At 36.0% G+C, this 13,487-nt stretch overlaps 1 protein-coding gene and 1 non-coding gene across 2 annotated transcripts in view; one reads left to right on the top strand and one right to left on the bottom strand.

The window, feature by feature from the left end:
- The window catches only part of itgb5 (integrin, beta 5), a 71,944-nt gene extending 59,542 nt beyond the window's left edge, over positions 1-12,402 (bottom strand). The window contains exons 1-5 of the mRNA XM_059343358.1: positions 11,932-12,402; positions 9,835-9,920; positions 5,457-5,664; positions 5,124-5,373; positions 1,425-1,593 (exon numbers count right to left, since the gene is read on the bottom strand). Of these exons, the coding sequence (XP_059199341.1) occupies positions 1,425-1,593; positions 5,124-5,373; positions 5,457-5,664; positions 9,835-9,920; positions 11,932-12,010 (792 nt within the window). The 5' untranslated portion in view covers positions 12,011-12,402. The remainder of the gene's footprint in view (positions 1-1,424; positions 1,594-5,123; positions 5,374-5,456; positions 5,665-9,834; positions 9,921-11,931) is intronic.
- trnar-ucg (transfer RNA arginine (anticodon UCG)) lies at positions 1,621-1,693 on the top strand. The gene has a single exon. It is a non-coding gene; the product is annotated as a tRNA-Arg (tRNA).
- Positions 12,403-13,487: the final 1,085 nt, after the last annotated feature.

Here is a 13,487-nt window from a genome sequence, read left to right as displayed (position 1 = left end):
ATATTTTATTTTATTTTTTCATATATAGACCTTTCTGCTGTGTAAATAATCTTTTTTTGTCATGAGTTTGTCATGTCTCATCTCTGATGTGATTCTAGATGACCCATGTTTAGATTTATTTAAAGCAGAACATGCTTGTGTGTATGGATTGTGTGTATAAATCACATGTTTTTTCTCTATATGCTGAATATGGACAAAATGAGGCAATCTGGTGGAAAGTAGTAAAAATGATCAATTCCAAGGCCAAAGCCCAGATCGACTCCCAGATTTAATAAATGCATGTTTTATATGCTTTAACGTAAGTGAGATCAACCCCCCCCCCCCCCCCCCCACTCCTTTCTTTTCTTTTCTTTGTCCCTTTTTATTTGTTTATTTTTATTATTTTTTTTATTTTTTTACTTCCTCCTCTTTCCCCTCTCTCTTTGATTATTATTTATGTATTTTATCTGTTATGTTTATGTGGTCAGTTTATTCATTTTATACGGACTATGTCTAAATATCTACATATTGTATAGTCTATTTGGTTTCGTTTTATGTGACTGTTGTTTGTTCTTAAAATCATACAATTTAAATCTAAGGATGTGTACAACATGTTTAATGTCGACACCAATGTACCCTGATGTAGGTATGTCCCTCTGTTGTTGTTTTTTTTGTATACACATCAATAAAAATATGAAACACAACAATAGCATTTCGAATGAGTTTCAACGGCTCAACCTGAATTGTTCGTCCACAGTGTATTTTAGCCTTACTGCAGGAGCTGAGCTGGAAATAACAAGAGCAAATAAAAATACACAATCTGGAAAAAAATTCAAGCCAAATGTATGAACACAGCCGAAAACTATGAACAAATGAAGAATGAAAAGCGTGTAAAATGTGCTCAACCTAAACTTTGAAATGGGTCAATTTGACCCCCAGCAACATAGCAGGAGTGTTAGTGAGTTAGTGTTAGTTAGAGCAGTAGTTCTCAACCTTTTTGAGTCGCAACCCCCAATTTAACATGCATGCTGTCCAAGACCCCCACTCACTGAACACAATCTCACAGTTCAGATCATACAAACTCAGCTGATACGACAAATTTTGGACAAATAATGAAGCAGACAACAACTAAAACATCTCTGTCTGTGCATTTATATATATATTTTATATTTTATTGTTACTTTTAATCTAAGTGCTTTGCTATAAGTTTAAAGGTCCATTCTGACCTCCTGAGTGTGTAACAGTCAGCTTCAAGCCAGAGACTCCTTGGAAAGTAATAACTTGCTACTTTGGGATTTGTCAGAAATGACACAAAATTACCCCAAAAAATAATCAAATTGACCACAAAAAGACACAAAATGACCAAAACAGGAAACAAAATGACCAAAAAAGACACAAATTGACCACAAAATGATCTAAAAAAGACACGAAATTAGTCTGGTCACCTTACAAACGGCGGCCTGCAGGATGGCGTCGAAGCCGCCCTCCGGAGCGTCCCGGTTGCGGGAAACCATCTGCTTCTGCACCTCCTCGTTGAAGCGGTCCACCTTGTCGGTCAGAGAGAGGATGTGGCGGAACCCGAAGGTGGGGACGCAGTTGGGGAAGAGTTTGTATCTGTGCAGGAGCAGAGAGTAGAATTGAGACCACGTGGCCTAATGGACAAGCCGTCTGACTTCGGATCAGAAGATTGAGGGTTCGAGTCCCTTCGTGGTTAAAAAAACGAGAGCTTCGGTCAAAGAAACAAGGTGTGAAGGAGCTTTGTCACAACCTCAAGCTCACTTGTCTAAAGGCCAACCACCTGAGATGAAAGTGTTTATTTTTTTGTAAGTCGCTTTGGACAAAAGCGTCTGCTAAATGACATGTAATGTAATGTAATGTAAAGGAGGAGCACAGATTCACTCACAGTCACAGCTGCTGAATCATCTCACGGTTTTATCTCCGTTTATTTACAAAAACACAATGGAGCTGAAAAACTTAGAAGCATTACTTTAATCGATCGACTGAAGGACTATCTGTTTATTTAATGGGCAGATCTTTATAAGAGAGTTTCCTGCAGAAAGAACCAGAGACGTGCTCACATGTTTCTGGGAATTAAGTCATTCAGCATGAAAAAAGTGAAAGAAAAACTACTAATCAACTAAAGAACACAATAACCGATTAGTCGACCAAATGACAAAAAAACATTTAATAAAAGTTCATAAGTAAAATGCCTTTTTATTAACATTACCAGCTAATGGAAGCATGTGTTTTTCTTCACATAAAAAAAGAAGCAACATTTCATTGGAAATTAATGACATTTCAGTGCAAATTATATTGAGATTTAATTTTTTTTTAATTAATTTGAAACATTAATAAAAAATGTTTTTTTTAAATAAAAACATGCTATCACATGACTTAAGTACTTAACACTTCGAATGTGTTAAGTATTTAAACATTACTTAAAATTGTTTTTATTTATTTAAAAATGTATTCACTTTTAAAACGTTTTTAAAGGGGATGCACACCATTGAAGGTCCAATTATCCTATTAAATTAATTAATCAATTAATTATATTGTATTAATTTAAGTTATTAAATTAATAATATTCATTTGATATATCTCCTTTTATTTGTTGCTAATTGTGTTTTTGTTTTTTTTATCAAATTGATATCACATAATCAATTGTGACCCAGTTCCAGCAGGTTCTCTATGAGGCTTATTGACTAGAAATGCTCACAAAAGTGGATCAATATATAATTTAGGGGGGAAATCCATATTATTCTGACTTCTAGTGGTGTTATTCTATAAACCAGATGGTACAGTAGGGTTACACAATGTCTGAAATGACAAAATATAAATGTAATTATCAACAGTTATCAAGTAACTCTGGATCTTGGGCAGTCAGTTCACTTTCAGATTCACAAATAGTTTCTAAGATGCAATAAAAAAGATAAATATTGATCAGTTGAAGTTTGCGAGCTCTTATCTCGACCTTCAGTGTCAAACAGAAACAGGACGTTAAAACAGGATCTCCTGATTATGTTGCTGATCTATTATTTGTAGAGGTGTGAGTCACGATACGATTTTATTGTGATTTGAAGCATTTTTTCCCTTAATTCTATTTAATTTTTTTATTATTCTATTTTTATTTTGAACTAAATATTTATTTTTTTATCTTAATTATATTTCATTTTATTATTCCATTTTTATTTCATACTATTACATTTTTATCTTTATTCTATTTCAATTTTTATTATTCTATTTTATTTCATACCATTTATTTATTTATTTTTAATCTTTATTCTATTTCATTTTTTATTATTCTATTTTTATTTATTTTTTATATTTATTCTATTTCATTTTTTATAATTCTATTTAATTTCATACATTTATTTATTTATTATCTTTATTCTATTTCATTTTTTATTATTCTATTTTTATTTCATACTACTTATTTATTTTTCATCTTTATTCCATTTCATTTTTTTTTATTCCATTTTTATTCCATTTCATTTTTTATTATTCCATTTTTATTTCATACTATTTATTTATCTTAATTCTATTTCATTTTTTTATTATTTAATTTTTTTCAAACTATTTATTAGACTAGAAGTGATTTCAGCAGTAGGTTGATGAGTTGAGCAGCAGCTGATGTGAATGAGGCGTCTTGTGTAAACAGGATGAGCAGTAGCAGGAGGAGTCCGGGTTGCTCCGGGGTCAAAGTCCTGTTATCTATCCCTTTGAATAGTTCCCTGCCGTGCTGCACACACACACACACACACACGCTATAACCTAGATGGCCAGTGATGCGCGGTGATGCTGGGCTCTCTCCTCCGGGGCAAACATGGTGCTGCAGCTTCTGTTCTGCTGACTTTCACTCTCAACAATCTGCTCCCTCACTCCCACTTTATCAAATATGGAAAATCTCTCCTCTTCTATTTCTTCTTCTTCTCTGCAGCTGCAGGGAATCTGACCATGCATGATTCATAAACGTGCAGGAATAGAACGTAAACTGTTATTTCAGGAATTCCCTTTCATCCACTGTGGCCCATTTAATCTCACGGGAGATCTGTTCTTAAAGGGACAGTTCACCTCCAAATCTAAAATACTGATTTTTCCTCTTAACTACAGCACGATTTATTAATCTAGATAGTTTCTGGGTGAGTTTTCCTTCTCTCCAAATGAATGCAATCAGATGGTTTGGGATGCTTGTTGTGAGCAGCTCATGGACTGAGCTGGAAAACCAACCTTCTGCACAAAGAATCCTGCAAAAGCACCACTATAAATTTTGTGTTGACTGGAGAAGTTTCTTGGAAATATCAGCATGAAAACGTTCAAAAAACAACGAATCAACTGAAGAAGTTCCAGTCGATTCAAACCAAAATTAGTCGGGTGATGATAAAAATGTGAAATCAGATCATCTTAAAGATAAAGATTATTTATTTAATTATTTATTTATTTATTTTATTTTATTATTTTATGTATTATTTTTATTATTATTATTATTTTACTTGTTACACTTGACACTGTTTTGACTCTCGTAATGTCATCTCTTGATTTTGTTATGTCACTGAAAAATCAATAAACAAATGTTTAAAAAAATAAAATAAAAAAAAAGACAGGAGAAGAATTTTTGTTTTTAATTTTTTGTTTTGTATTTTTCTTTTCCTTTGTTTTGTTTCATTGCAGTAATGTTGTTTCATTTCATGGTGTTACACATTAAAATAAAAGTAACATAAAAGACAAGCAACTTCTGTTGAGAGTTTTAAGAAACAGCTAAAAACTTATTTTTTATAATTTTGCTTTTACAGAAATTAACCCTACCTCTCTGTAACATCATTATTGTTGTTTCATGGTTTATTTTTGTTATAAGTATTTAAATGTTTATTGTTTTTACCATAATGAACATGTTTTATTACTTGTATTTATTTTATTTTATTCATTTTTTGTTCAGAATTTATTATTTTATCGCTGCTCCATGTGTCTGCATTTTATGATGTGAAATGTGTTATACCAATAAAATATATACATATATATATATATTAAAAAAAAAGATAAAGATGTTCCCGACGAACACCCTGACATGTAAACAGACGTTTAAACTGCACTGTGCATTATTAGGTGATGAGTGATTAGGTGATTGATTAGGTGAGTGGTGTACCCACCCGCTGCACGGGTTCTCCTGGTACTTGGGCGCCGTGTAGGAGAAGGGGGACATGTTTTTGTCTACGAAGGAGCCGAAGCCCAGCCGGAAGTCTCTGGTGAGTTTCCCCATCTCCAGGGCCAGCTTGGTGCCCAGGTTCCGGATGGTGTCCAGGTCATCTTTCATGGACAGAGAGAGGTCCATCAGGTAGTACAGGTCCACCGGGTAGTCCTCCACCTGCCGCACCTGCAGGCTGAACCACGTCTGGTCTCCTGCGGGGGATGGGGGGGGGGGGTCTGTCAGCTCACAGGAACACTCAGGCTGTGGATAATGAGGAGGAAGCTTGTATAAATACCTGGGCGCAGGCTGAGGGAGATCTTCTGAGGCATGATCTGGACCACGTCCTGCAGGGTGGAGTCGGAGCCTTTAGAGCTCAGAGGCCTGGCCTCCAGGATGGAGAAGCTGCTGGCCGGGTTCTCGATGAACCGGGGCTCGCAGCCCCTCTTCTGCAGGTTCTGGATGAAGTCGCAGCGTGAGGTCAGAGACCGGCCCCGCCCGAAGTCCTGCAGGACCAAGAGACACAGACGGGACGTTAGTGACGGCTGGAAGAGGTTCAGACATGGTGACACGTGTTTCTGCTCTGAGGAAACTCTACACCGTCTCTACAGGAAGTGAGACGCCTCGTTTTTGACCTTTTCAACATGCAGTTTCTACTAAATTTAACCCTCAGGGTCGGTTCAAATGTTATGCACACTCATACTGCTTAGCGCTCTTTAAAAGCAAGCTATAAAAATATTATACGTTATTATATTCTACTTACATTGTACTGATTTTTTCTCCTACATCTGACCTAATTATTGATATCAAACATTAATAGATTTTTAAACATTTTAACCCTTTACTTGCCAGGTTTGTGTCATGATGCCACCATGTTTATAGACCTGGCTGCTGTGTAAATAATCTTTTTTTGTCATGAATAAAATAAAATAAAATACGGACCCGGGAGAGGGAGGTAATATTTCGGAAAAAAAAGTTTCAGATTTACGAGATTTCAATTGGCAAATCTGCAAGAAAAAAGTAATAGATTTATGAGAAAAAAGTTGGGAAAATAGTGTTTTTAGTGACTTTTTTTAGATTTGGAACTTTAAATCTCTTAAATCTGCGACTTTTTATATATAATATAAATATGACCCTCCTCCCCCGGGTCCATATTTTATTTTATTTTTTCATATATAGACCTGGCTGCTGTGTAAATAATCTTTTTTTTCGTGAGTTTGTCATGTCTCATCTCTGATGTGATTCTAGATGATCCATGTTTAGATTTATTTAAAGCAGAACATGCTTGTGTGTATGGATTGTGTGTATAAATCACATGTTTTTTCTCTATATGCTGAATATGGTCAAAATGAGGCAATCTGGTGGAAAGTAGTAAAAATGATCAATTCCAAGGCCAAAGCCCAGATTGACTCCCAGATTTAATAAATGCATGTTTTATGATTTAACAAAGGTGAGATAAAAAACAGCATTTCGAATGAGTTTCAATGGCTCAACCTGAAGAGTAACTATTGTTTGTCCACAGTGTATTTTAGCCTTACTGCAGGAGCTGAGCTGGAAATAACAAGAGCAAATAAAAATACACAATCTGGACAAAATTCATGCCAAATGCATGAACGCAGCCAAAACTTTTAACCTATGAAGAATGAAAAGCTCAACCAGCTCTGAGGGTTAAGAACATTTTTTGGTCTGATGCTGAGGATATTTTTACAGACTTCAGCTCAGATAGCAGCTGCTGTTGAATATATTTATTTAGTTATCACCAAACTTGAGGCAGGTCTGAGGCTTTGTGTTGAGTAAATAAATAACCTGAAGCGGAGTGTTTCTGCAGCTCACCAGCTGTTTAGCTGTTCAGGAATTAATGTAAAATCAATGTGGAGAAACTCTGGACCGGCTAAATGATTCTCCAGATCTGATGGTTGTAGTTGGACCCCAGTGGACTTCTTCTGTTTGTTTATTATCTGCTCTAGCGTTTACATATTTCCGTACACAGGCATGGTAATAAAAATGGGACAAAATGATTTGAATCTGCATTTTTCTAAATCGAAAAACAAATTAAATATCTTGGGAGAGTTCCCCCAAAATACAGCAGCAAACACCTGCATCTACCACGTCCATACATTTAGAAATAGATCATAAAAAAGCAATAATAACCCTAGACTAATGCTTGAATATACAGATGGATCTCAATACATTAGAATATGATGGAAAAGTCAATTTTCAGTAGTTCAAGTCAAACAGCCCCAACCAAGTATTGAGTCATATAGATGACATACTATTCAGAGGGCAACATTTACATATTAAACATACTTTTTTAAATTGGTATTTTGTAATATTCATATTTTTTGAGACACTGAATTTTAGGTCTTCATTTAATATGAGCCATAATCATTATAATTAGAAAAAATTAAATAAATCAAGACATGAAATGTTTCATTCTGTGTGTAATGGATCTATATAATGTGTTATTTCCACTTTTTGGATTGAATTACTGACAAACTTTTCTATGATATTCAAATTTATTGAGATGCACCTGTATAATATAATATATATATATATATATATATATAGTTTGTGTGAATAAATAATGATTAATAAAAGTCTTTAAAATTGTTCACCACACTTTGAAGATCACTGATGCAGCCCAAAGAACGTTTTCTAACATCTGAAATTATTCTTTTGTGCAGGAGAACTTGACTAACTTTAATAGAAATAATTTAAAAGATGCAAAAAAGAAATGTCACAAAATGTTTGTGGAATTGCTTTAAGACCTAATATGTAATAAATTGAATTTTGGTTGCAGAGGGTTAATAGAAGTCCTCTTTTTGCCTGTAGCTTCCCTTTTTCCTTCATACAGTGACAGTGATTGTATTAGGATGGGTGGGGGGGTGTGAATCAGCGTATCGGCCCCACGATATGATTTTATCCTGATACTTGAGTATTGAGATACAATATATTGTGATTTAACTGTTTAACTGCATTATGTGTCCACAAAATTAAATTCAATCAAGAATTGTTTTGTCCAATCAGAGAAAATTCCCACTGTATTCATCTCACTTCAGTCTTTTTATTTCTCCACAATGAGAGTCAAACCCACAGACTGACCAACAAAGTATTCAGTCAAACTGAACTCAACTGATATTAAACATGTTGGACGACAACAACTGCAGAATTTTATCAAACTTTTCTCAACTTTAAGATTCACTGCTCTGAATTTTTTTTAATGAAACAAGAAAAACTCAAGACAACTTCTCGACACTATAGATCCCTTAGATCTTCTAGTTTCATATGATACCAGTATCTCCAGTATAGTGAGCCCGCTACCGCCTCCATAACGCTAAATATCGATACTTGGCAGTCATAAATCAATATAATATTGCCACGCAAAATATTGCGATACTATACTGTATGGATTTTTCCCCCACCTGTAGTATTCTGTTGAATTAATCTGTGTATTCTTGTCAGTTAAGAATGAATATGGTCGGTTAAATAACTTTATTTGAACTACAAATTACAGGGATGACTGTATGAACATTTGTTTATGTGAAAAAACAATAAACACATGTTTGAACTAGAACTGCGCGCAGTACTGAACGGGCCCTCGCAGTCCACGCGTGTCGGGGCATGCTGCCGTCTGGGTTTGTGCGTTACAGGGACCAGTCTACACCACCCCTATGAATTTCATTGCCTTAAGTCTCATGGTCTGGGCACAGTGGCATTTTTTAAATTAAACTGCCGCCAGAGCGCCACCTAGGGGCCGATCAATAAAACCTTCAAGGGTTATCCTCAGGAGGGCATTGACAATAAGTATACCAGGTTTGGTGTTAATCCGACCAACCGATTTGGAGATATAAAATACTTCAATTTAAAGAGCGCCACCTAGTGGTCATTGGTCAAAATTTTGCAGCGAGCCTCAGGGGCTCATGGGGAAGTAGTAACCTGAGTTTCATGTCATTCAGACACACCAATGTGGAGATATGCAACACTTTGTGTTTTGTGTTGAAAATAGCGCCACCTGCAGGAAGTTGTTATTTAATAACTTGAGTATTCTTTGGGTAATCAAAATTCTTTTAATAACTTTTTGTCATGAGCGTCCATAGATGCTGTGTGCAAAGTTTGCTGCAAAACGATGAAATTGCCGAGGAGGAGTTCGAAAAAGTAGGTTTGCGAAATTTCGCGAATTTGCGCAAAAAAAAAAAACTCCAGGCGAAAAATGGGCGTGGCTTATATCACGAAAAAGTAGTAGATTTATGAGAAAAAAGTCGGAAAAATAGTATTTTGCATTTGCGACTTTTTTTTAGATTTGGGACTTTAAATCTCTTAAATCTGCGACTTTTTATATATAATATAAATATGACCCTCCTCCCCCGGGTCCATATTTTATTTTATTTTTTCATATATAGACCTGGCTGCTGTGTAAATAATATTTTTTTGTCATGAGTTTGTCATGTCTCATCTTTGATGTGATTCTAGATGATCCATGTTTAGATTTATTTAAAGCAGAACATGCTTGTGTGTATGGATTGTGTGTATAAATCACATGTTTTTCAGGCGAAAAATGGGCGTGGCTTATATCACGAGATTCAGGCCCTAATTAAATGTATTGTGGACATTTCAGAGCCCTGCAGACAGCCTGAGCACACGGTCCCAGCTGATTATTCCAGCAGCAGGTAGTTTACCTCCTGTGCGCACCAGGCGCAGCTCGGGTGGATCAGCAGGCATTCTTCACAGGACGTGGCGCTGCCGCTCATACACATGTTAAGACCTGAGGAGAGCAGACAGGGACGTTAGAGACTTTAGAAGGGTTTAAAGTTAGAGAAGAGAAAAACAGAAACTCCCTCTGACGCTTTAACGCAATAAGAAGTAATCCAACACAAATCTCACTTTGTGGGATTCTTCGGTTTTAGTTGGCAGAGTGTCGAGGTGTGTTTATTCAGTTTTATGAAGCTTGAAACTGCATTAAAGTTTCTGGACTATATTACACGATGTTTCTGACATTTCTTTTTGAGGTGACGTACTTGTAAAAAACTAGAGACACAACTTAGAATTATTTTCACTGTCGCCTGATCTTTTCTTGGTTAATCGAATAGTTGTTTGGCCTCAAAAGAGTCAGAAAGTGTCAGAAGCTTCCTGAAGATATTAACAACAGCAGAAAGAGTGAGAGAGTCACTGGTAAGTGGCTTCAAATCACCTCCTCTATTGTTTGGTTAGAGATTCAGTTTATTGTTAGAAAGGTTTAAATAAACCAAATAATATTTACATTTGAGAAGCTGGAGCCAGACAAGTAAAAAGTCGTAAAAAATACTCAAACTGTTTAATCAATTCTCAAAATAGTTCATGTTAATAGTTGACAAGTAATTGATTAATATTTACAGCTTCAGATGTGACACAGTGACAACAACAACAAATAAAAAGTACAACTCGACCGCTATTCAATCATATTTGTCCTCTAAAGTCGGTGCCACAGATTATAGATATGAGGGTATAAAAATAGACATTTTAATTGTGGATGTGAAGGCAGCTTTCTAATTATTTAACATTATTTTTACAGTAAATATCGGAAGGTTTACATTTTCATCTAATTCTAGAAGAGAAAAAAACCCTAAATAAACATCAGTATTGTATGTTCATTATCAGCCAACTGCTGCCTTCAATAAAATAAAGTAAAATAAAATAATTTGTTTAATAAAGTTCAGTATCCAACTGTTTGTTCAGTATCGGTCAATTGTTGATGTCTTAAATAAAAAAAAAATGATGACTTAAATAAAATAAACTAATAAATTAAATAAATAAAGTTAGTCAACAGCTGATGACTTAAATAAAATAAACTAAAAAATAAATAAATAAATAAATAAATAAAGTTAGTCAACAGCTGATGACTTAAAAAAAAATACATTTAGTCAAAAGCTGATGACTTAAATAAAATATTAAATACATAAAATAAATAAAGTTAGTCAGCAGCTGAGGACATAAATAAATAAATAAATAAATAAAATAGCCACATGACGCGTAAATCACCCCAAGCATCATTTTCTGCATTATATGTTTCTAAAAAAATGTTGTCATATTGAAAACATTAAACCAATACAGATAGATACCGATATTAATCTGTGAGAGGTTTGGCTGTTCTAAAAATGATTATATTATTTTTTTAAATAAAGGTCAGTTTATAGTGTTCACATGATGACAACTGTTATATCAACTTGACCTAAAGGGACCTAAGAGCCTGTGTGTGTGTGTGTGTGTGGTGTGTGTGTGGTGTGTGTGTGTGTGTGTGTGTGTGTGTTAAAGATTGTTATACAATTATTGTATGTGTTTTGGAGGTTTAACAGTAGGAATTAAACACAGTCATGGCCATTTTCCATGGTTTTCTTGATAATAGTTTTGGTTATTATCAAGAAAACCATGTTAAATGTCTAGATATCAGCTCTTAAATCAAACTCTTACCACCTATGTTTGTTGTAATCTTTATAGTTATCCAAACAACTGTAACTTTAGTGGTACCAGGCATTAAATGAAGAACAAATTAAAGAAATCAAAGGTGGTCTAATCATTTTTTCCATGCCTGTACATATTTCTCCCTCTGTGCTCTGCAAAGTGTCAGTAAAAATAAAGCATTAGCTGATTGTTTGTCCATGTGGCTGCAGCTCTCAGCACACTGACCCTCTGTATGAGACTCTGTATGAGGTGGTGGCATGTTGTTGTTGCAGAAACAGGCTGATAGTGAATCAGAGAGACAGTAACAGGGAGCAGACAGAGCCGCTTTGTGCTCCTACCTCCGGCACTGTGCAGACATGTTCCCAGCAGCGTGCAGCACAGCGCGGCGCGCAGCAGCCACGTCCCCGGGCTGCACATGCTGTCAGTCGGCGTGTTGTCTGGGAGAAGCTCGGTGAGTGTGTCCGATCCGCAGTTGAGAGCCCGGGTTACCACTCCACCATGAGCCCCCGGGGATCAGTCCTGTCGCTGTGTGCCCACCACCACCACAGTAGAGCGTGTTACTGGCAGCATCTGAGCTGCGGGGACGCGCTCAGGAGGACGGGTCCGTGTGAGACTTTCCCATTGTTTGAGTGTCTGTTGGGTCCTGTTGATTCCTCTACAGCTTCCACGTCTTTACTGCTTCACCCATAACACACACACAGACTCCTCAGCTCCCCCAGCTCTCATGGACACTCCTCTCGGTCCCACTCGGTGCAAATCTGTGCAAATGTCAAGAGAAAAAGGGGGGAAAACGAACTAGATCCAGGAGATAAATTAATGCTCACAACTCCAGCACAGATTTTTCTTCCTCTCCAGGTTTGTCTTTTCGGTTTGTCCGTTTTTTTTGCGTCTCAGCTGGAGTCTCCGCCCACTCCCAGTCAGGGATTACTTTAACCCTTTCACTGCTCTGCTGAGCGTGTTTTTAACAGCTGATGTGGACACCTAGTGGTGACCCAAGCAGAGGTCCGGGTCCAGGTCCAGGTCAGGGGTCAGGGCCAGTGGCGGTTCTAGACCAGTTTTACTGTGGGGGCCAAGCAGGGGCCAGTGTTTAATCAGAGGGGCCCATTAAAAAATGGCAAAGATTATATTTAAGCCTTCAAAACCTTTATTTTAGCTAATTTAAAAATCTCATTTAAGTATATTTGGAAGTTACAAATACACTGATTGAAACAATGAGACTTACCAATAATAATTATTTTTGCACAACAATGACATTTCTCATTTTTGTACACAATTACTTTTTTTTTTTTGAAAGTGCAGTATAGTGAGAATGATCTTTATATATATATATATATATATATACACACACACACAGAAGCTTTTATTGCACAATTAAACTATTATACAATGGACACATTCTGGGTTCCTTTTGTGTACAATGAGATATTGTTTGAACAAAAAATAGGTAAGAATTGTTCCGTCATTCATCGTTATAAATTGATCATTTAAATATTAATTTGACACAGGGGCCACAGCAGGGGCCAAGGGGGCCAAACCGCCACTGGTCAGGGCTGATTTCTGGGGCCAACACAGGATGGATTACTGAATTCCTGCATTTTGGTTCAATTTACAGAAATGCATTAAAATGCACAAGAAATGAAAGAAAACAAGGGTGGTCTAATGATTTTTTCCATGACTTTATGTGAAGATTATCCTGGAAATGTGACCATGTAACATTATACACCTGTAACAATGAGCCTGTCTGAAGTGTTTACAGTTGAGGAGTGGTTTATAATAATATAAACAACAGTGGGTCAATGACTTTTTGACGCTGAGAAAGTTTACTTTCTGGTGGAATGTACAGAACATCAATATTTGTGGTGTATCCTCTGTGGTACTGGAAAGACTGACTTAT

The sequence above is a fragment of the Centropristis striata genome, chromosome 10, assembly GCF_030273125.1.
Source record: "Centropristis striata isolate RG_2023a ecotype Rhode Island chromosome 10, C.striata_1.0, whole genome shotgun sequence".
Lineage (NCBI taxonomy): Eukaryota > Metazoa > Chordata > Actinopteri > Perciformes > Serranidae > Centropristis > Centropristis striata.
Note: the sequence above shows the minus strand (reverse complement) of the source record. Positions and strands in the feature narration are given on the sequence as shown.